The sequence below is a fragment of the Carya illinoinensis genome, chromosome 7, assembly GCF_018687715.1.
Source record: "Carya illinoinensis cultivar Pawnee chromosome 7, C.illinoinensisPawnee_v1, whole genome shotgun sequence".
Classification (NCBI taxonomy): domain Eukaryota; kingdom Viridiplantae; phylum Streptophyta; class Magnoliopsida; order Fagales; family Juglandaceae; genus Carya; species Carya illinoinensis.
Genome location: NC_056758.1, coordinates 44,109,324 through 44,132,294, shown reverse-complemented (window position 1 = coordinate 44,132,294; position 22,971 = coordinate 44,109,324). Strand labels below are relative to the sequence as shown.

Sequence of the window (22,971 nt, the reverse complement as noted above, 5' to 3'; positions counted from 1 at the left end):
GTTTCAATTCCTACACATAACATTCTCGTGCTAGGACATGCTCACCCCGAACCTCACCCACTCTTATGGCTAATTATAATCTGGACAATCTTTCATGTGGATCATAAATCTATGGGTTTATGGGCTTCTAAATGTCTTACAGAAATTTCAAAGCTGGGTATCTAGATTTATGATCAATGGGTTTCTTTCCTTGCCTTTTGTTCTTTTGTTGCATGTTTGTGGATGGGTTATTGAAGGTTGATATTGTTTCATCGAAATTGATTTGACTCATGGGTTTGGGATATTTTTCATTCTATTTTGTTTTGTTTATTTTTCTCTCGTTAGATTTCAACTTCTCAAAGTTTTCAATTTGCAATGGAAATTCGAAAGATTTCTCATCTCCTACGCTAGCGATCTGCTTGCTGGACCTATAATCGGGGTTTTCAAGAAAGTTTCCCATCATTTTTTTATTATTATTTGATAAGTAAGAAAGCTTCCAATCATGGGTTGCTTGTTCTAGATTTACTTCAGCTTCATCGTTTGGTTTTCCCCAAACTCTAACAATTGCTCCAATCATATTAGCGCTTGTATGAGTTTTAAAGAATTTTGATGCACTCGTTTGTTCTATATATTTTGATGATCTCCATTGTCAATTCTACCTGAGTTTGTAATTTCAAATGGCACGCGACAGACAGAATTGTTGAAAACAGTTAATAGACTTAAAGGGGAAAAGAAAAAAAAAAAGTTAACGGAAAACAAAAAAAATTACTATAGCAGTTAGATAGCCACTTATATAATAGAATATATATATATACATGTATGTGCTTTCTTCTTCCCATTAATGGGGGGAATGGAAAACGTTAAAACCATCTTCAAAATGTTTACAATGCTGACTATATAACAACAAACATATAAGTAATAATATTGATTCAATACCTGTTAGGAGTTGGCATTTGAGATTTTGCTAGAAATCAACGTGTACATTGATTATAAACATCATCCTTTACTCTATTTAATAAGTTAATCTCTCTTTGGTCTAAACAAAATTGTAGTTTGCTTATCCAAGTTGGGATCGAGCTGTGGAGCTTTAAGTTATATGAAGGATAACGCAGGATTTAGATGTATGTACGATCATGTTTATTTCATTTGATTAGGTTGTCAAAAGAAATTATTGAACTGTCTTGGAGCTAAGATATCAATTTCTTTAAACCAAATAACATGTTTAGTGCAAATAAAATATGATCTTTAAATAAAAAATAAAGAAAAATGGAATAGAAAGCTAATATACCAATGGTTTTTTTTTCTAAAAGATTAAAAAAATCAAGGGGATCTTTCTTTTATAAACCAACCTAACTTAACCTTTAATTTGGTGGAAGTGCGAGGATGTTTTTCAATATGTAGATTTAATGTTGTTGGATTGAAATTTGGGAATCATTTGTGACATTCACTCAATGCAAAAATGTCAAAATAATAGGCATGCTCAGATCATGATGAGGTGAATAAACTCAACTATAAAGACCCATAAATAGAATCAAATGATACATGCTAAAAGCTCAATGTCACAAAGACCATAAAGACCCAGAAACGATACATAGTAAAAGCTCAATGTCTTCGTGAGTTATAAAAGCTCAACAATGTCAACAGAGAGAGAGAGAGAGAGAGAGAGAGAGAGAGAGAGAGAGAGAGAGAGAGAGAGAGAGAGAGAGAGAGTAACTTCAATCGGCATGAGAATGACGATAACGAAGCATGATGAAGATGACAGCACGAGGCAACGAAACTTCAATCGACAAAGGAGGCTAGGGGCTAGGGTTCAGAGAGAGAAAGAGAGAGGCCTGAGGGTAACCTAAAGTGTATCAAAACGGCGTCATTTTGATACTAGCAGTTTGTTTTTAAAAAACTCAGGTATCGGGGTTCCAACCCAAGTTTGTTTCATGCCAAAACTCGATTATTCGGGTTCCAAACAGGGCCCAAAAAAAAAGACCCAAATGAACAGTTCTAGTGACAAATATGACACTGATTCGCTAAGATGTTGCCCCTATTACTAAGGTTGTAAAAAAAAAAAATAGTAAACTGGACCAAACCGAACCGGTAGGTTTGGTCGAGTACAGAGTTTAGTTTGGTCTTGTACCAGTTTTATTTTTTTTTTAAATCAGTCAAAATTGGTCTGGTTCCGATTTTTCTTTTTCTAAAACTAAACCGAACCAGTTCATACAAATATATTTTAATTTTTTATATTGTATATAATTTTTATATATAATATATAATTATATATAAACTAGTTTTGTATTAGATGATAAATTACTAATTAATATAATATTAAGTTTTAAAATTTTGTATCACTATAGTTTATTGTATTAATACTTATACTAATATTATATAGTACATATTAATAGTTCTACTAATACCATATCACTATATATTATAATATACTACAATATATTATTACTATAGTATTATATATTATATTATAATATTATAATATAGTATATTAAAATTGAGAAACTAGACCGGAATCCGGTAAAATCGAAGTACCGATTTAGGAGAGTGATCGCTACGTAATTAGTTTTAAAAAATGTAAAATTGGTGTATATCGATTCGGTCTTAAATTTTATTTAAAACTAGACTGGATTGGACCTGTTACACCCCTACTTATTATAAATAATTTTTTTAATTAAAAGATTAGATAAATGTTACATTCAAATTTATAAATTGACTAATTTAATGTGATATATCAATTTTAATTTTCAATAAAAGATCTTATATATTAATTTTTTTTTAATGACAGGGAACCACCCCACGACAGAGTCGTTAACACTCAGCCAAGGAACTTAAACTCCCGGATAAATTAGTATAGCAACCCACCACTATAACTTTGCACTTAAATCGCAATTTAATCTAAGAAGAAATTGAACCTGTGGCATGGGTTCATGCATATAAGTTTGCCCTTACGCTTGGGTGCCCACAGTGGGTTATATAAATATAAATATATATATATATTAAGGCCATGCTTAGTTACCAAAAAATTTAGAAATATTTGAGATTAGGTTATGAGAAATAAGAAAAAATTTTGAATAAAAATAGTTTTTAAAATAAGCATTGTATTGAAGTTTGTAAAAATAAATAGATCAAATTAAAAAAATTATTCTGATATAGCTTTTTAAGATTAATCTGTCTTGAAGTTTATAAAATTTATATTAAATTTTGTGTTTGAATAATAATTAGATAAAAAATTGAAATAGAACTTTTTTTATAACATTTAAAAATATTTGGTTTGATTTGAAAAAGTGTTAAAAGATTTTATAAAATTTTAGTAAACCAAGTGTGGCCAAAATATTTAAGGTGATGGTAATTTATTACTCTTTTATTTTTTTTTTACTATTCTAGTATATTTAGAATTTTTATTTATTTTTATAATTTTTTAAGTATTTTTTTAATTTCTTTAATTATGAAAAAATTATATAATTTCACTAATAGTGATTTTTTTAGCTATTAAGTAAATAAAAAAATTAAAAAGAATAATAAAATGGTGGTATTTATATATAGCGTTACTCGGCCCAGAGATACACCCGTCGTGCGCCTACCTTTTTAAAAGTTTCGTCTTCAAGTGTAGACTGTAGTCTGTAGAGTGTCAGTGTGTCTAGTTCTCTGGCATCTTCGCTTGCTCTGTACACGCTTGCCTTTTTCACTGCTCTCCCTCTCCTCCTTACCCTGGAATGGTCTCCTTTTTCGAGGATCGAGTATTCTCGAGTTCACGTTTTACTCCAGCACAAGGTCCTTAACCCGTTCGTGTCATGTCTTTCATTTTCATTTAGTTTCATTTTAATCTTTATGTCTATTTTCCTTTCTTGTATTTCTTCGAGTCCATCTCTCCGTTGATTTATAGTATTATCAATCTCGTATCAGGTTTGTATTATTTTACTTCACTACCTTATCCCTAAAGCTTGAATACTTCCAAATATATTTTTCTTTTATATTTCAAAAATTTTTAATATTTGTTTTAATAATCTCACCCGAGCCTGGGTTTTAGCTAGCTGTTGAGCTGTAAAACCGGATTCTAAGTGCCTTTTCCACCTTACCTTGTGGGGTTATGTCGATGTGAAGTTCTTTGTAGCAACGTGACAATCATGGGTACCATTACGTTTGTGTTTTGATGTGGGATTCACCGTAAAAGCTGTTGTTTTTCTCGTGTACTGGTTATGTTTCTTAGATCAGCTCCTCATATTTCCTTTTCCGGCACCATTTGGGTATTCAATATAGCCAGTAAATTTGAGCTCCCACTCCCTTGGTTTCGTGGGTCTTTTGCGTAGAAGCTGGTTCGCAGACTTGAAAAAGATCATGGGGTGGTTTTCGTTGGCTATCGGATTGGTTTCATTGTGCTCAATGGTATGCACGGTGAGTGGTATTGGTGCCAACTGGGGAACACAGGCAAGCCACCCTCTGCCTCCAGACACAGTGGTGAGGCTGCTGAGAGAGAACGGATTTCAAAAGGTTAAGCTTTTCGATGCGGATTATGGGGCATTGAGAGCTCTAGGTAAATCTGGGATTGAGGTCATGGTAGGGATTCCTAATGATATGCTTCAGTCTCTGGCCAGCAGCGTGAAGGCTGCTGAGAAATGGGTTGCCAAAAATGTCTCCACGCACATCACGTCTAATAATGTTAACATCAGGTGTGCTTACTGCTCCCTTCTCTTCACCTCTTCGTTGTCCTAATTATTTCTGCCAAAGGTGTCAACTTCAGTAATTGCTTTAGTATTATGCTAACTGCCTCCGCTGCAATATTTTTTTTCTGCCTTTTCTTGGATTGAATTGATTGAAAAGTTAACTTTCCCCACTTCCAACTTCATGTCTCGGTAAATGAACTTCTTGTTCATATCATCTTGTTGTAGATGTGGTTCTACAGCTGACGCAACTCCGTACCAACGCCTCATTACTAGTTAATTAATTAATTAATTAATTAACGGCTAGGCGATTTTATAACCTGAGACTTCTTGTAAGTACTAGTATGGCTATAGTTGTTCAGTAGGTCTGGAAAGTAAATCAGCTAGTGGTTTGACGGAAATCGGTATCCGTAAAATGATCCATGGACGAAAGATAAATCAATAATAGGTATGGCATTTGTTATCCGCTAGTCAAATATCATGCATTGGAATAATCAGTGATTGGTTTGACTGCCGGCATTTCATGGATCTTTCTTGCTGTCTATTTTTAGAGGATACGTTTGCTTTGTTCACTAAATTTTCTCCAGGTTAAATTGACTTAACGTAGAAAATATTGCTATTTCTTTGATGTCTTGCAATTATGACATGCGGTTTTTGTTTCCAATTTGAATTAACTAGGCCTTCTAATATTCTTAGCTCCTACCTTTTATTTGAAAGATTACCTTTTGACGTTTATTCATTTTCAGAAGATATTGATTGGCTACTCTGCTTCGCACCAAGGCACTTTCCATGGGCTAGGCTTTAGTTCTTATTTTCCTTAAATTATTGAACTTGAGTTTGATCTGTTTTACTTGGACAGTATCGTTTTCAACGACATTCTAGTTGAAGGTTTACTTGAGTTCTTGTTTTATCATAATACTCTAAATCTATAATTTGTTGAGTCTTTTGACCATAATGAGCTGTTAAATCGTCTCTTACAACTTTTTTCTTCTTCCTTTTTCCCCTTTTTTGGGTCACAGTCTTTTTTATAGGTAAATTGATTTATTCAGAGGAAACAAATCTAAAAACTAGCGAGATGAAGAAAAGGAACACAATTCTAATAACTCTACAAATCTAGAGGAGCAAAAGCTATTGTGTGATGCCATCCAAAAATACAGTATTGAATGACTCTTAAATCTAAATCTAACACAATCTTCTCGCGGTTTTCAAATTTTCGAGCATTATGTTCCTACCAAATACACCAGATCAGACATAACGGAACCATCCTCCAAACATCTAAGTTGTGTGTCTTGAGGGGACTTCGCTAGCAAGCCATCAAATCCACACCCATTGGGGCATGACCCATGCAAGCCCAAATGTATGAAACAACAATGCTCATAAGTCTCAAGCCGCCTTGCTGTGAAGTAGATGATGATCAATTGTTTCTCCACCCTATTTACACATACAACACTAGTCCATTGCCAAAACAATTATCTTTTGCAACTTCTCTTTTGTATACCCGCTGTATACATGGGCTTTGCCTAGTTGCATTCGATCAATAAAGTTTATTACTTATCAAAAACAATTATCTTCTGCAACTTATCTGTCATTAAGAGCTTCCTTAATGATGCCAACCAGACAAAGAATGCTACCCCTGACGGCATCTCATCTGTCCAGAGATTTCTTTTGATCAGTAAACAAAATTTTATTAATCATAAGAATAGGTAAATGCCCAAGAACACGGGACATAATCGCTATTCCTAATAATCTTGTGATACAAGTAATTCATGAAAGTTCATGCAATTAAATCAATTAATGTCAATAGACGTTTTAAAAAATAAAAGGAAGAGGGAAAAGGGGGAAAGAGCAAGAGAATTTTCTGTACAAAGGAAGATTGCTCAAGAGTTTTCTCTCCATACAAAAACCTGTTGTGCCTGCATGCATGCACACAACCTTCACTCCGGCGCTCCTTGCCGGAGTTGATTTCCTCTCTCTTCCTATTCCTTTTCACATCTCCTTCTTTCTATCTTTTTCTATTCCCCGGTTCTTTTAAGATGGAAGAACTTAGACGTTTCACAGTGGAATCGAAAACTTTCATCTTCGCGAAAGAGGGTGCCAATAGTTTTCACATCACCGAGAGAAGCAAACGGATGTCTCTGTTTCTTCCCTTAAATGGTCCGACGGCTTCATGGGTGGTAAAAATGGTGGGAGAAGCCACCAAAACTAGGTGGCACAAAGATTTTTTCAAAAAACAGAGGGTGGCGAATGGGATGCTTACCTTACAGCTTCTCAAAAATTCTAGAGGCTGCTACCTTCTATTGGAGGAATTTAATAATGGTAGGAGAAGAGGCTATGTGATCATTCCCAAAGGTTTAAAGGGCAGTGGTTGGGAGGGCTTCGCCTATAATCTAAAAAAAGCTACTAAGCACATGGTGGTGCAACCAGAAAAAGCTTTGAGAAGGGATGGCAAGTCTGTCCATGTCTCAAAATCTTACGCCATGGTGGTTGGGACTGAGGCAGAGTGCAACTCTGCCATTGAAATGAAGGAGGAAGAGTATGGTCCTTACCCAGTGGACAAGGGGGTGCCTCTTGACAGTGGCAAAAAGTTGGGGGAGGTAGAGGGTGTATTATAGGCTGTTAGAGCACAACTTCTGGCGTGCTGGAAGAAGTTTCCTTATTGGTGCAAAAGGTTGATCTGGGACTGAGTATGGTGATGGGACTGGGCAAGGAGGCTACGCCAACCACAGCTTCAATTTCAGCTTTGCGTGCTTCTGAGGAATTATTTCCTAAAGTGGGACGAAACAGATCTTTAATGGCAAAGGCTAGTGGGAGTAAGGGGCTGGACATGTATTGTGGGTCAAAGGGTGGGCTGGGCTTGGGCTCCCAAGTTCTCTTGGAGCCAATAAGTCCTGTCACGTGCCTACAGGCTTTGAGCCCACGTAATCCCTCTTGTCAACAGGCCTCAAGTCCAGGTGCTGCGAGCCCACCTTCACAATCATGGGATACTCTGTTTCGCGTGGGCAGATGGGCCGATATCTCGGCACCTATAAACTCCGGCCCAATTCAATGCAACCCAGCGCTTCCACTGGTCATCTCGTCGGCATAGACGCCGCCGACGAACACCGACGTACCTTCGGTGTTGGGTGGGCAGCTTCCTAACACCTCACTTGAGCTGCTTTGCTCGGAGAAGACACCTAGAATGGACACTGCCACCGATCCTCAAGCCATTGCCTCCTCACCGCTGCCACAGAAAGGGGCGATGGTCGCTGGAGACCAACCGGCTCCTGTTTTGGAGCCAATCCCTGCTGTCGACAACAAGTATAACAACATGAGGTCTCCCTGTTCACCTGGGCCAGTGCGGGTGGTGCTCCTGATACTTCTCCTTTGTTGGGCTTTTCTGAGTCTCTCTCTAGGGTCTTGTGTTTTGAGTTGGAAGAGGTTATTGACTCTTCTCTAGATGGGGGTTCATCGGATGATGGGACTTCCTACAGGTCAGATCTACAGTTAGTGTGGACAGAGCTTGGGGCAAACACACCTGTAACTGATTTATATGAACCCGGTGATGCACCCAGTCCTCTGTGTTCGTTGCCACCAACAGTCCCTTGGGCTGATCCGCAAGCGGATTGGATTTTTCTAAAGGTTAAGGAAATGAGCCATTGTATAGGGATGTCTTGTGAGGGTTATGAAGATCAACTGCAAGCTCTTCTCATTGCAATAAAGGCAGGCCAGCCCTACTGGCCAGATCATTGATGAAGAAGGATAGGGAGGTTAAGAGACTTGCTTGCTCCATAAATTATGATGCACGGGAGCGTAGTGCGAGCAGGGGGCAACACAAGGATAGGGTGAATCTTGGCGATCCATGAAACCCAAAATTCTTTCATGGAATATTCATGGTTTGAATGACCAAAAACAAGCGCCTTAAAGTGAAGAACTTATTATGGGATTGGAAAGTAGATGTCATATGTTTACAGGAGATGAAATTAAAATCCATTGATAGACACATCATCAGAAGTCTTTGGAATTGCTCTTATGCAGGCTGGACCACCCTCACCTCCAAGAGAGCTGGGGGCATTCTAGTAATGGGGGACAAGAGAGCAGTTAACTTTGTGGAATATTTCGTCGGGGAATTTTCGTTAGCATGCTCTTTTTCGAATGTAGATGATGACTTTGTTTGGGGATTTGCAAGAGTTTACGGGCCAAATGACGACAGTAGCAGAAAACTTCTTTGGGACAAGATAGCTGGCTTATTCCATGGTGGGATATTCCATGGTGTATAAGAGGAGATTTCAACATCACTCGTTTTCCGAGCAAACGCTCAGGGGCTTCTAGCATGGGCTTAGCTATGGCTAACTTCTCAGCCCTTCTATTCGATTTAGACTTGGTGGATCTCCCTTTAGCCAGGGGAGACTTCACTTGGTCAAATGGAAGGGTCTGGTCGAGGCTGGACAGGTTCGTTGTCTCTCATTCTTGGGAGATTCACTTCCCCAACCTGTGTCAAAAACGGCTTCATCGGCTTTGCTCGGATCATTTTCCCATATTGCTAGATTGTGACGGTCTTCAGGAGGGATGGAGATACTTTAAGTTTGAGAACATGTGGTTAAAGGTGGATGGGTTCGTCGAAAAAGTTCGCTCGTGGTGGGCCTCCTATCAGCTCTTAGGCACTCCTAGTTTTATTCTAGCAGGGAAGCTTAAAGCGTTGGAAAATGATCTTAGAAAATGGAATTTGGAAGTCTTTGGGAACATCAATGACCAGCGGGACAAGCTTTTTGCAAAATTGCAACAATTTGATGAGAGAGAAACGGAAAGGGCTCTATCAACCGAGGATAGGACAAGAAGACTGATTGTAGGATAGGACAAGAAGACTAACTGTAGTCACTAAGCTGGAAAAAATCACCCTGATGGAGCCTACGGGGGGGTTGGTGTTCCAACGCAGTAAGAGGGGCCTATGGCGTAGGTTTGTGGAAGTTTATACGCAACGGTTGAGAAGCCTTTTTTGTTAACTGCAAAATGGTGGTAGGAAGAGGCAACCAAGTTAGCTTCTGGCATGACACTTGGTGTGGCGAGCTTGCTTTGAAGCTCACTTTTCCATCCCTATACAGGATCGCGTCTGATAAAGAGGCCACAGTTGCTGACAATTTGGACAACAACTCAACTTTCACTCATTGGTCAGTCAGATTCTCCCGAGATGCACAAGACTAGGAATTGGGAGACTTTGCTGATTTTTACAGCGCACTACAAGCGTCGAATTTACATGCTGATGGTGAAGATCATATGCTTTGGTCGCTCACAGGAAATAAGCACTTCTCAGTACATTCCTTTAACAAGGCACTCTCAACACACCCCTCCACTGCATTCCCTTGGAAGTGTATTTGGAAGACTAAGGCCCCCTTAAAAGTGGCATTCTTCGTATGGCTAGCATCTCATGAGAGTATTTTGACTATTGATAAACTGAGAAGCCTTGGCCTCTACCTAACGGATTGGTGCTATATGTGCAAACATAACGGTGAGACAGCGGATCATCTACTCCTTCACTGCGAAGTAGTTACAGTTTTATGGGATGACATATTCGCAAGACTAGGCTTGGCATGGGTAATGCCTCGAAAGGTGATTGATCTGTTGGCGTGTTGGAGAGGAGTCCGGGGCAAGGGGCAGGTCGTAGATATTTGGAAAATGGTGCCTCTTTGCCTAATGTGGTGCACCTAGAACGAAAGGAATAGTCGCTGTTTCGAGGATAAGGAGCGTTCACCGGAAGGCTTTAGGGATTTCTTTTACCATACTTCAGTTTTATGGGCTTCCTCTATTGTACTAAATGGCACTTCTTTTACTGAACTTTACGCTGCCCTTCGCAGCTCTTAGCCTTTAGCAAGGCTCTTTGTATACCCCCTGTGTACTCGGGCCTTGCCCTTTTCTTGCTCTAATATATCTTCTTTTACTTATCAAAAAAAAAAAAAATCACCCTGATGGAAGAAATCTCGTGGAGGCAAAAATCACGAGCTCTTTAGTTGAAGGAAGGGGACAAAAGTACAAAGTTTTTTCATAGGGTTGCAAACTCTCATAGAAGGAACAACACCATAGAGGTCCTTTATGATGAAGGCAAGGTTATATCGGGCCGAGATGCTATTAAGGACCATATTGTCCACTTCTACGATAAGCTTTTGACAGAGCAGTACTCTTGGAGACCCAAGATGGACGGACTAGTTTTCGATTCCATCGAACACACAAGTGCGGCTTGGTTGGAGAGGCCCTTCGAAGAAGAATAAGTGTTTGGTGTGTTAAAAGGTATGAACAAAGATAAAGCCTCAGGACCAGATGGTTTTCCAATGGCTTTCTTCCACGCTTGTTGGGACATTGTCAAAGAGGACATAATGAAGGTTTTATTGGAATTTCACTCCTTTATGAAATTTGAGAAGAGCCTTAATGTCTCTTTCATTGCACTTATTCCCAAGAGGGCAAGGTCGGTGGAAGTGAAGGATTTCAGGCCCATAAGTTTGATAAGTGGGGTTTACAAGATAATCTCTAAAGTTTTAGCAAAGCGGTTAAGCACGGTCATGGGGAAGATCATCTCGAAGTCACAAAATGCCTTTGTGAAAGAAAGACAAATATTAGACTCAGTCCTCATTGCTAACGAATGCCTGGAGAGCAAAATCAAATCCGATATTCCAGGTATCTTATGTAAACTGGATATGGAAAAGGCATTTGATCATGTGAACTGGGACTTTTTGTTGTATATTCTTCGCAGTTATGGTTTTGGGGCAAGATGGTGTCAGTGTCAACAGATTCTCCGTATTGGTCAATGGCACTCCCAAAGGCTTTTTCAACAGCTCTCGGGGTTTGAGACAAATGGATCCTTTATCCCCACTCTTATTTATTCTCGTCACGGAAGTGTGAAGCAGAATGTTGGAAAGGGTAGTGGATATGGGTTTCATATCGGGTTACTCGGTGGGTGGTTCTAATCAGGGACCCTTGGCGGTTTCCCATCTCCTTTTTGCCAATGATACGCTGATTCTTTGTGACCCGAATTTGGACCAAATTCGCTCTCTCAGAGCACTCATACTTTGATTTGAAGCAGCAACTAGCCTTAAGGTGAACCTATCTAAGTCGAAAGTAGTACCCGTCGGCTTGGTCAACAACTTAGGGGAAGTGGCTGCCATCATGGAATGCAAGATCACATCATTGCCAATGTAGTACCTTGGACTCCCTTTGGGAGCCCCTCATAATTCTAAGGTAATGTGGGAAGGGATCATTGAGAAAATTGAAGGCAAATTGGCGGGATGAAAGAGAATTTACTTGTCTAAAGGTGGGAGAATCACCCTTATTAAGAGTACGTTATCTAACCTCCCTACATATTTTCTTTCCTTATTTCCAGCACCTGCAGGGGTGTCGAATAGACTGGAAAAGATTTTTCGCAATTTCTTATGGGGAGGGCTAGAGGATACAAAGAAATTCCATTTGATTAAATGGGATAAAGTATGCACCTCGTTGTCTTGTGGAGGGCTAGGCTTAAGAAACTTGAGAACCTTCAACAAGGCACTTCTCGGTAAATGGTTATGGCGCTTTCACTTGGAGGAAGACACTCTTTGGAGAAACATTTTAGAGGTAAAATATGGGAGTGTATGGGGAGATTGGTGTTCTAATGAAGTCAGACGAGCTCATGGTGTGGGAGTTTGGAAATTTATCCGGAAGGGTTTGGATGATTTGCTCGACAACTGCAGGTTTGAGGTGGGAAGGGGCACGCGGATCCAATTTTGGCACAATATTTGGTGTGGGGAGGTGGCCTTGAAAAACGCTTTCCCCTCTCTTTATAGGATTGCGTTGGATCAAGGCGGATAATATGTGCAACAATTCTGATTCCATTACTTGGCCTGTAAGATTCACTAGAGCTGTACAGGATTGGGAGATGGGAGACATTACTGATTTCTACAGGATGTTATATGCGCTGAAACCAAGAGTAGAAAGGGAACAAGAAATTTTCAGTTCGCTCTTATCACAAAGCCTTGTCGACCTATCCCTTCATTGACTTCCCTTGGAAGAGCATATGGAGGAGCAATGTTCCTCTCAAAGTAGCTTTCTTCAGATGGGTGGCCTCCCATGGTAAAATCTTAACTATCAACAAGCTAAGGAAGCGCGGACTCTACATAACGGATTGGTGCTACATGTGCAAATGTAATGGCGAATCAACGGATCACCTTCTTCTTCACTGCGAAGTAGTTAAGGTATTGTGGGATGCAATCTTCTTGAGACTTGGTATTGCTTGGGTCATGCCTAAGAGGGTGATAGATCTATGGTCTTGTTGGCGGGGGATTAGGGGCAATCGCCAGATCGCTGCAGCATGGAAGATGATACCTCTATGCTTAATGTTGTACACATAGAACGAAAGAAATGGCCGCTGCTTCGAGGATAGGGAACGCCCCTTGGACAGCTTTAGGGACTTTTTCTTTCATACTTTGTTGTTGTGGGCATCTTCTATTGTATAGAATGGAATGAGCCTAAACGATTTGTATGCTACTGTCAGTAGCATGTAGTTTTGTAATTAGGCTCTTCGTCGTATATTTCTTATGTATTCGGGTTTTGCTTATTTACGTGGATCAATAAAACTTCTTTTACCTTTCAAAAAAAATTAAATCAATTACATTTAAACATGGAGTAAAGTATTAAAGAAGAAGGTTCTAAGTTCATCCATTGAACGCTCTCAATCTTTAAAATTTATCTCGTTCCTCTCTTGACTTATGTTAGCGTGATATGCTCTATATTCCCTTATTTAGATTTAGACACTTGTATATATTTATTTACGTAGAATCTGTACAGAAGGCTAGTTTCCATACATAGACAGATTTCATTTACTGTAATCTAGGCTTAATTCTAGCCGTGTATATTGCACTTTGGTGCCTTTATAATGAGAAGAAATCCTCACAATGAGGTATTCAAGCCATTTTGACATGGTATCAAGAGCAGGTTACTAGTCTTACATTTTTTTTCCTTCGGGCAATTGTTTTTGGTGTTCTCGGCAGCATCTGTGCTGTCTTTCGGTCCTCTCTGGGTGGTTTTTTGGCTGTGGGTTTCGTGTGTTCTGGTGTTTCGGTCCTCTCTGTGTGATTTTCGGTGCAGTCTGGTTGTGGGTTACGGGTTTTCCATTTCGGCTTCGTGGCTTTCAGCACTCTTTTGCGTGACTCTCGTTCCAGACTTCTATTTCGGCTTGTGTTTTTCTGGTTTGTGTTTGCGTGACTCTGGTTTGCGTTTGCGTGACTCTGGTTTGTGATTTTCTGCCGCCTCTTTCCATTTCGGCTTCGTGGGTTGGGTATCGGCAGCAGCACTGTAATTTTTTTTGGTCTCGGCAGCAGCTTTCGGCAGCCTCTTTATTCCCTTTGGATTGTCGGCAGTTTTTGGTTTGTCAGGTATTATTTTTTTAATTCGGTGTTGCTTATTTTTACGGGCCTCATGTCTTCCGAGTCTTTTACCGTAAAATTCACGGGTAAAAATTATTCTGCATGGGAATTTCAATTCCGTTTATTTGTTATGGGAAAGGAGTTATGGGATCATATTGATGGGAGTAATCCGGCTCCTACTGAGCTTCCTAAATTAGCTCAGTGGCAGATCAAAGATGCTAGGGTGATGACATGGATTTTAGCATCGGTTGATCCTCTCATTGTTCTCAATTTGAGGCCTTATAAAACTGCTAAATCTATGTGGGAATATTTGAAAAAGGTGTATAATCAGGACCATACGGCTCGACGGTCTCAGTTAGAGTATGAAATTGCCAGTTACACTCAGGGCAATCTCTCCATTCAGGATTATTTTTCTGGATTTAATAATCTTTGGGGAGAATTTACTGACATAATTTATGCCACGGTACCAGAAGAGTCTCTCTCTGTTGTGCAGGAAATTCATGAGCAAAGCAAGCGCGATCAATTTTTAATGAAGTTACGTCCTGAATTTGAGGTCACTCGCTCTAATTTGATGAATCGTGCTCCTGTGCCGTCTTTGGATATTTGTTTTGGGGAATTACTTCGTGAGGAGCAGCGCCTTGCCACCCAGGCTACTTATCAGCACGACACAATGATACCCACTGCTGTTGCTTATGCTGCTCACGGAAAAGGCAAGGGACGAGACATGCGGACTGTTCAATGTTTCAGTTGCAAAGAATACGGACATATTGCTAATAATTGTGCACGAAAATCTTGCAACTACTGTAAGAAGCCTGGACATATTATCAAAGATTGTCCTACACGTCCCCAAAATCGCCAGGCTCATGCTTATCAGGCTACGATGGGTTCCGCTTCTTCTACTCCTATTAATGACTCATCTACTCTTACCACTGAGAAAGTTCAGCAAATGATTCTTTCAGCTTTTTCAGCCTTAGGGCTGCAAGGTAACGGTTCCCTTTCTTCCTCATGGCTTGTTGATTCGGGTGCATCTAATCACATGACTAGTTCTTCTGATACACTTAGCAATATTCGGCCTTATACTGGATCGACACACATTCAGATTGCTAACGGTAGTCAGTTACCTATTCATGCTATTGGGGATATGGATTCCACTGTTCGAGATGTTTTTGTATCTCCTCAGCTTTCTACTAGTCTTATTTCAGTGGGTCAACTAGTTGATAACAACTGTGATGTTCGTTTTTCTCGTGATGGTTGTCTTGTGCAGGATCAGGTGTCGGGCAAGATACTCGCGAGGGGGCCTAAAGTTGGACGTTTATTTCCTTTACATTTTTCCATTCCTGATGTCCTTTCATTTGCTTGTAACACTGTGAACAATAAGTGTGAAGTATGGCACAAACGGTTAGGTCATCCTAATTCCGTTATTTTATCTCATATCATAAACTCTGGTTTGTTGGGCAATAAAGATCAATTTTCTTCTCTCTCTTTTGATTGTTCCACTTGTAAATTAGGCAAAAGTAAGTCTCTTGCTTTTCCTTCTCATAGTACTCCTGCTGAACGTTGTTTTGATTTGATTCATAGTGATGTGTGGGGCATTTCTCCCGTTATCTCTCATGCAAATTATAAATACTTTGTTACGTTCATTGATGATTATACAAAGTATACTTGGATTTATTTTCTTCGCTCAAAATCTGAGGTCTTCTCTGTCTTTCAACAATTTACTGCTTATGTTGAAACTCAGTTTTCTTCTGGCATTAAAATTTTGCGGTCTGATTCGGGTGGTGAGTACATGTCTCGTGAGTTTCATGATTTTCTTAATCAAAAAGGCATTGTTTCTCAACGTTCTTGTCTGTATACACCTCAACAAAATGGTGTTGCTGAACGGAAAAATAGACATTTGTTGGATGTCGTTCGTACGTTACTACTTCAATCCTCTGTTCCCCCTCAATTCTGGGTCGAAGCCTTATCTACGGCAGTTTATTTAATTAATAGATTACCATCCAGTGTTTTGAATTTTGAAAGTCCCTATTTTCGTTTGTATCATCGACATCCTACCTATCTTGATATGCATACTTTTGGTTGTGTCTGCTTTGTTCATTTGCCTTCTCATGAACGACATAAGTTATCTGCTCAATCTGTTCGATGCGCTTTTATGGGTTATAGTGCTTCTCACAAAGGCTATGTTTGCTTTGATTCATGCTCTAACAGATTTCGTATTTCTCGTCATGTTGTGTTCTTTGAGAATCAGTCCTTCTTTCCTTCTTCTGTTGAGTCTTTACCTGAGATACATGCTTTGCCTAATTTTGATGATCCGGTTTCTGTTCCTGATCGTTTCAAATCTGGACTTGTATATGAAAGACGACGTCCTCCTTTGCCCCTTCCTGAGCCTGGTCCGCCATCTGAGCCTGTTCAGCATGCATCCTCTACGGGTGATCTGCCTCCTACCATAGTTCCTCGCCGTTCGACCAGAGTATCTCGCCCACCCGACCGGTATGGTTTCTCTCATACCTCTCTTCATGCTACCTTGTCCTCCATTCCCATCCCGTCAGGTTACTCTGAGGCAGCGAAACATGATTGTTGGCGGACGGCGATGGCTGAGGAACTCCAGGCTCTTCAGGCTAATCATACATGGGATGTTGTTCCTTGTCCTGCTCAGGTGAAAGCCATTGGTTGTAAATGGGTTTATTCCATCAAGCTGCGTTCTGATGGGACTCTGGATCGGTATAAGGCCCGGTTGGTTGCACTTGGTAATCGGCAAGAATATGGGGTGGACTATGAGGAGACTTTTGCTCCGGTTGCTAAGATGACTACAGTTCGGACCATTCTCTCGGTTGCTGCCTCTCAAGGCTGGCCTCTTCATCAGATGGATGTCAAAAATGCTTTTCTTCACGGTGATCTCAAAGAAGACATCTACATGACCCTTCCTGCTGGTTTGTCCTCCTCTTCCTCCTCGGATGTCTGTAAATTGAAAAGATCATTGTATGGGCTGAAGCAGGCTCCCCGAGCGTGGTTTGACAAATTTCGCTCCACTTTGCTTCAGTTTTCTTTTAAGCAGAGTGCCTATGATTCTTCTTTATTTTTCTGCAAGACATCTCTTGGCATTGTTCTTCTTCTGGTTTATGTTGATGATATTGTTATTACTGGGACAGACTCTGCTCTGATCACCCGATTGCAGCATCATCTCCAAGCATCCTTTCATATGAAGGATCTTGGTCCTCTTACTTACTTCTTGGGATTGGAAGTCCATACTGATCCTTCTGGCATTTTTTTGAATAAGCATAAATACACTCAAGATCTGATTACTTTGGCTGGTCTTCAGGATACTTCTTCTGTGGATACTCCTCTGGAAGTAAACACGAAGTATCGTCGGGAAGAGGGTGATCTACTCTCTGACCCCACCCTATATCGACAGTTAGTGGGGAGTCTGAATTATTTGACTATTACTCGCCCTGATATTTCCTTTGCTGTTCAGCAAGTGAGTCAGTTCATGCAGGCTCCACGCCATCTCCACTTGGCTGCTGTTCGTCGTATTATTCGATATCTTCGAGGTTCCCCTAGTCGTGGCCTGTTCTTTCCTACTGGCACTCCTCTTCGTCTTGTGGCTTACAGTGATGCTGATTGGGCAGGTTGTCCTGATACGCGCCGATCTGTTACAGGTTGGTGCATGTTTCTTGGTGACTCCTTACTCTCTTGGAAGAGTAAGAAACAGGATCGTGTCTCCAAATCTTCTACCGAGTCTGAATACCGTGCAATGTCTGCTGCTTGTTCTGAGATTCTCTGGCTTCGGGGTCTTCTTGCTGAAATTGGTTGTGTTCAGTCCTCTCCTACCCCTCTCCATGCTGACAATACCAGTGCCATTCAGATTGCTGCCAATCCTGTGTTTCATGAACGTACCAAACATATTGAGGTGGATTGTCATTTCATTCGGGAAATCTTAGACTCTCGTATAATTACACTTCCTCATGTTTCTACTAATCTCCAGATCGCCGATGTGTTTACAAAGGCTATGACACGACAGCGTCATCAGTTTCTTGTCAGCAAATTGATGCTTCTTGACCGCCCAGCATCAATTTGAGGGGGGATGTTAGCGTGATATGCTCTATATTCCCTTATTTAGATTTAGACACTTGTATATATTTATTTACGTAGAATCTGTACAGAAGGCTAGTTTCCATACATAGACAGATTTCATTTACTGTAATCTAGGCTTAATTCTAGCCGTGTATATTGCACTTTGGTGCCTTTATAATGAGAAGAAATCCTCACAATGAGGTATTCAAGCCATTTTGACAACTTAGAACCTGCCATAGGCATATCGGAACAATCTTCCATATTGTTGCAATCTGTGAATGGTCTTGAAGGCCTCTCTCCAAGATGCTAGGAGATTGATCACCCTTCTTGGCATCACCCAAGCTGATCCCACCCTATCAAAGTATTCATTCCACAAGCTCATGGAAATCTCATAATGGAGTAGTAGATGATAACGGACTCCCTGCTTTTTTTGTACATACAACACCAATCCATGATAATGATTTGACATTTCCTTAGGTTGTCTAATGTGAGGATAATTTCCTATGAAGCCGTTCAAACAAAGAAGACTGCCTTTAGAGAGGAGCCTTTGTTTTCCAAATACACTTCCACTGGTATTGCCCTTGGATAGATCTAATAGTAATAGATCTGCAATTGAGGCTTCCTTAATTCTTGCTATACTAAAGAAATCTGAATAAACTTCCTTGAGTGCTTTGTCATCACACCAAATGTCATGCTAGAATTTAATTTTGGGCTCATCACCGACGTCAAATCAGGTATAGCTAGAATATGTATCCCATCCTCTTTTTTATGTGCTTCCAAAGCCCCACCCCACCTAGCCCGCTCACCTCATTCAAATACCATCCTCCCCGTGCTATTCAGTTAAAAGTTATCTTCATTATAAAATAGGTTGTGAAACTAGGCGAATAAGTGATTTTAGGGAGTTTCAATTGTAACTTTGAAGTTCTTTGGAAGTATGGTGCAGACATGACTAACGTTTCTCTAGGTTTTTACAAATGGTATCGGAGCCAACCTAATGAGGCCATATGGTGCTTGGGCCCAATGCATCATTCTCTTGAATGACTTTCTTAACGTGTATCATGGTACTAATCATCGTCATCAAAGTAGATAGCAATTGATTTTGTGGAGAATCTCAATCTATGGACATTCTGTCTTGTGCTGCGTACTCTATGTATCTTGCATCATGAAAAGAGTTTTCTTTCTTGAGAATACCTTCAGGATGACCTTTTTGGTGTATTCTTTTTTATCGATATGATAAATTTATTGATATGATAAATAATGAGCTGTATTAAATTGAAAAACAAATAACACCCAAACTTGAACTTAAAAGTTCTAATCTTGTTCGATAATCTAAACTTAAGTAGCATCCCAACTATTTTCAGTCTGCTAATGACTTTTTCTGTCCATTAAGCTTTATTATAGATAACGACATCCTCCATCATATAAATATTTTTTTTATAGGTAAATAAGAAGTTTTATTCATTTTTTTTTATCATTGAAGAAGTTTTTATAGGTAATCAAGAAGCTTTATTCTTTTTTCTTTTCTTTTTTTCAAGAAGTTTTATTCATTAAAAGTAGGCCAAGCCCAAGTACATAAGGGGTATGCATGAGAAGTACCTAACTAGAGTTTACAATCGAAAGTAGAAAATCATGGACATTTAGCCCATTACAAACAATAGCCCCTGCCCATAGGAACAATGATTTAAAAAAGAAAACTTTAAGCTCCTCCATTGTTCTCTCGCGATCTTCGAAGCTTCTATCATTTCTCTCCTGACAAATACACCAACACATACATATAGGAACCATTCTCCAGATTACTACCACTTGTGAATTACCTTGAAGGCCTCTCCAGCTTGCTAGGAAATCCACCAATCAAAGAGGCATGATCCATGACAATCCAATTCCCACAAAACAAGCATCCCACGTGGTCCTGGCTATCTCGCAATGTAAAAAGTAGATGATCTTGTGATTCGTCATTCTTCTTACACATGCAACTCCAATCCAACACCATTACCCAATGTTTCCTTAAATTATTTGTGGTGAGAATCTTGTCCAATGATATTGTCCAGACAAAAAACGCTGCTTTTGAAGGAGCTTTCGTCTGGCATTTGCCATATACTCTTCCATGGGAACGTGGTCTTTCCAGGGCTCGTTAGAACTTGGTAAAACGATCTGACAATGAATCTGCCATATTCTCCTCCATCATATATAAACCACCATAAAATATCTTATACTTCTTTTTGGCCTTTCCATTCAGCATTAATAAATCACATTACATACTAGTGCAGCCATTGCTATTTTTAGGGACAGCTACATAGGATGGAACTTCTTTAAGAATTGCTGTGATTTTGAGCAAAATTGATCATTGTTTTTCATATTCAGTTGAAAGTTTATGAAACATTTATTTTATGAAATGAGTAAGAACAAAGGAAAAGACTGGCATCAGTGCCATGATGCTTTCTCTTCAATCTAGAATGATTCCTTGTGTGCATGAGTGTCTTGCCTCCCAAATACTCAATTAACTATTTAATACGCCTGTTTGTCCTCCAAGTAGCTTTTATTTTACATCTCGAGGCCTTTCAGATTTATATGCCTCAATTCATACTGTTTATAAATTATAAATTTTCTATGCCAACCAAAAACGAAAGGGGATATCTTTGGCTAGTTGGAAATTTAGTTTACAATTTTGTTGGTCAATAGGAGAAGAAAAAGGAACCCAGCATGAGAGGTTTTAGATTTGTTTGCAAGCATTGTACTTTGCAGCAAAGCATGGTCGTGTCTCCCAGCATTTGATAACCAAATTATGTCCAACCCTCCATAAACCATTCTGCTAATCATCTTGTTATTTCTCTTATGCTCATTTATGTGCTGACTCGTTGTGAGTTAACATCTATCTTTCTGAAGTACAAGTTTTAGCAATACTTGTTAGTTTGAAATAGAAATAATAGTAACAAACTCCTAGGAGAAGAGAAGCCTGGAGTTGTGGCTGCTGAATGGAAACTTATTCTTGCAATAATATTGTTTCAAAAGTAATGATATATCCTTCCTATGAAGTCTCAAACACCATATTGAACTCATTTGGTTTTTTACTCTTACTTCGTAATGATGCTTAATAAAATCTCCATACCAATATAAAGGAGTTTCACTTCGGGCTTATATTGCAAAATGTCTCAACAACTTCCCATCTCACCAACATTCAAAAGAAATGAATCTACAGGTATGTTGCAGTTGGAAATGAACCGTTCTTGGAAACATACAACGGAAGCTTCCTCAAAACAACTTTCCCTGCTCTGCAGAATGTCCAATCTGCACTGATAAAGGCCGGTCTTAGTAACCAAGTCAAGGTAACAGTCCCCCTTAATGCTGACGTATATGCAAGCTCAACTGGCCTCCCTTCCGGTGGTGACTTCAGAGCTGATATCCACGACCTAATGCTAGCCATTGTCAAGTTCTTGAGTGACAATAGTGGCCCCTTTACCGTGAACATCTACCCATTTATAAGCCTCTACATTGACCCCGACTTCCCTGTTGAGTATGCCTTCTTTGATGGCAATGCATCACCTATAAATGATGGTGGGACGTCCTATTACAATATGTTTGATGCAAATTATGACACACTTGTGTGGGCCCTACAAAAAAATGGGTTTGGAAACTTGCCAATCATAGTTGGTGAGATTGGGTGGCCGACTGATGGAGATCGGAATGCTAACCGAATCTATGCTCAGAGGTTCAACCAAGGTTTTATGTCTCATATATCGGGTGGAAGAGGGACCCCTATGAGACCTGTGACAGTCGATGCATATCTATTTAGTTTGATTGATGAGGATGCTAAGAGTATTGATCCAGGAAATTTTGAACGCCACTGGGGGGTATTTACTTATTATGGGGTACCAAAATACCCACTTAACCTTGGTACCACAAATTCAGGATCCTTGGTTCCGGCAAGAAATGTGGACTTCTTGGATCGCAAGTGGTGTGTGATGAAGCCATCGGCTAAACTTGATGACCCACAAGTGCAACCAAGCGTGAGTTATGCCTGTGGACGTGCTGATTGCACTAGCCTTGGCTATGGGACATCTTGCGGAAATTTGGATGCTCGGGGGAACATCTCTTATGCATTTAACAGTTACTACCAGAGGAATAATCAACTTGATGCTGCCTGCAAGTTTCCCAACCTTTCGATGATCACTAAAACCGACCCCACAGTTGGAGATTGTAGATTTGGGATAATGATCGAACCATATTATGGAGGTGCAGAAAGGACACTTGGATGTCTCCAAATGCCAGTGAGTTTGGTTTCTGGCCTCGGTCTCTTTTTGCTAACACTTCTGTGAATTAGGCCTCATGTTCCCGGGGCATTATTTTTCCTCAATTATTCTCATGTGCTTTGTAGCCCAGTGTAGGGGAAGCTAAGATTAGCAGCTGATAAACGGCATAACTCGGTAGTATCTAGAGGGCAAACATTTTATCGTATGTATTCATTTCTGAAGTCAGACTGCATTTGTTGAGTCGCGCATGGCATAATCTTATGGATTGTGGCGGACAACGTGGAGTCGCATAATTCTGCTGCGACAATGTTAGCATTGCAACTAAATCGATTGCAACAGACGTTTTAGTTTGTTCACGCAGGCTTCTTCGTCGAAAATTCTTCTTGTTTTCATTCTTTTCCTTCCACCAAATACTATGATTTTACTTGTTAAATTACCACATTCATATTTTCATTGTCTGCCATTGGCCATTAATAATGATATGAGATATAATTTTATCAATAGTAATGAAATGATCTATAAATAGTATGGAAATAATTTAAGTTAAATAAAAATATTATAAAGTTAAAATGTTGTTTGAATATTATTTTTATTTTAAAATTTTAAAAAAAAAATTACATTATTTTTAATATTCTACTTGACAGTTTATAAAAATTA

At 39.6% G+C, this 22,971-nt stretch overlaps 1 protein-coding gene across 1 annotated transcript; it reads left to right on the top strand.

Moving 5' to 3' along the window:
- Positions 1–3,551: 3,551 nt before the first annotated feature.
- Positions 3,552–22,592, top strand: LOC122317361 (glucan endo-1,3-beta-glucosidase 6). Its single transcript, XM_043134411.1, has 2 exons — positions 3,552–4,646; positions 21,264–22,592. The coding sequence occupies exons 1-2, from the start codon at positions 4,315–4,317 to the stop codon at positions 22,378–22,380; spliced, it is 1,449 nt and encodes a 482-aa protein (XP_042990345.1). The 5' UTR covers positions 3,552–4,314; the 3' UTR covers positions 22,381–22,592.
- Positions 22,593–22,971: the final 379 nt, after the last annotated feature.

Coding starts and splice junctions, on each gene's coding strand:
- LOC122317361 (XM_043134411.1), top strand. CDS start 4,315: ATGGGGTGGTTTTCGTTGGCTATCGGATTGGTTTCATTGTGCTCAATG. Junction 4,647..21,263: donor TCTAATAATGTTAACATCAG/GTGTGCTTACTG, acceptor ATGAATCTACAG/GTATGTTGCAGTTGGAAATG.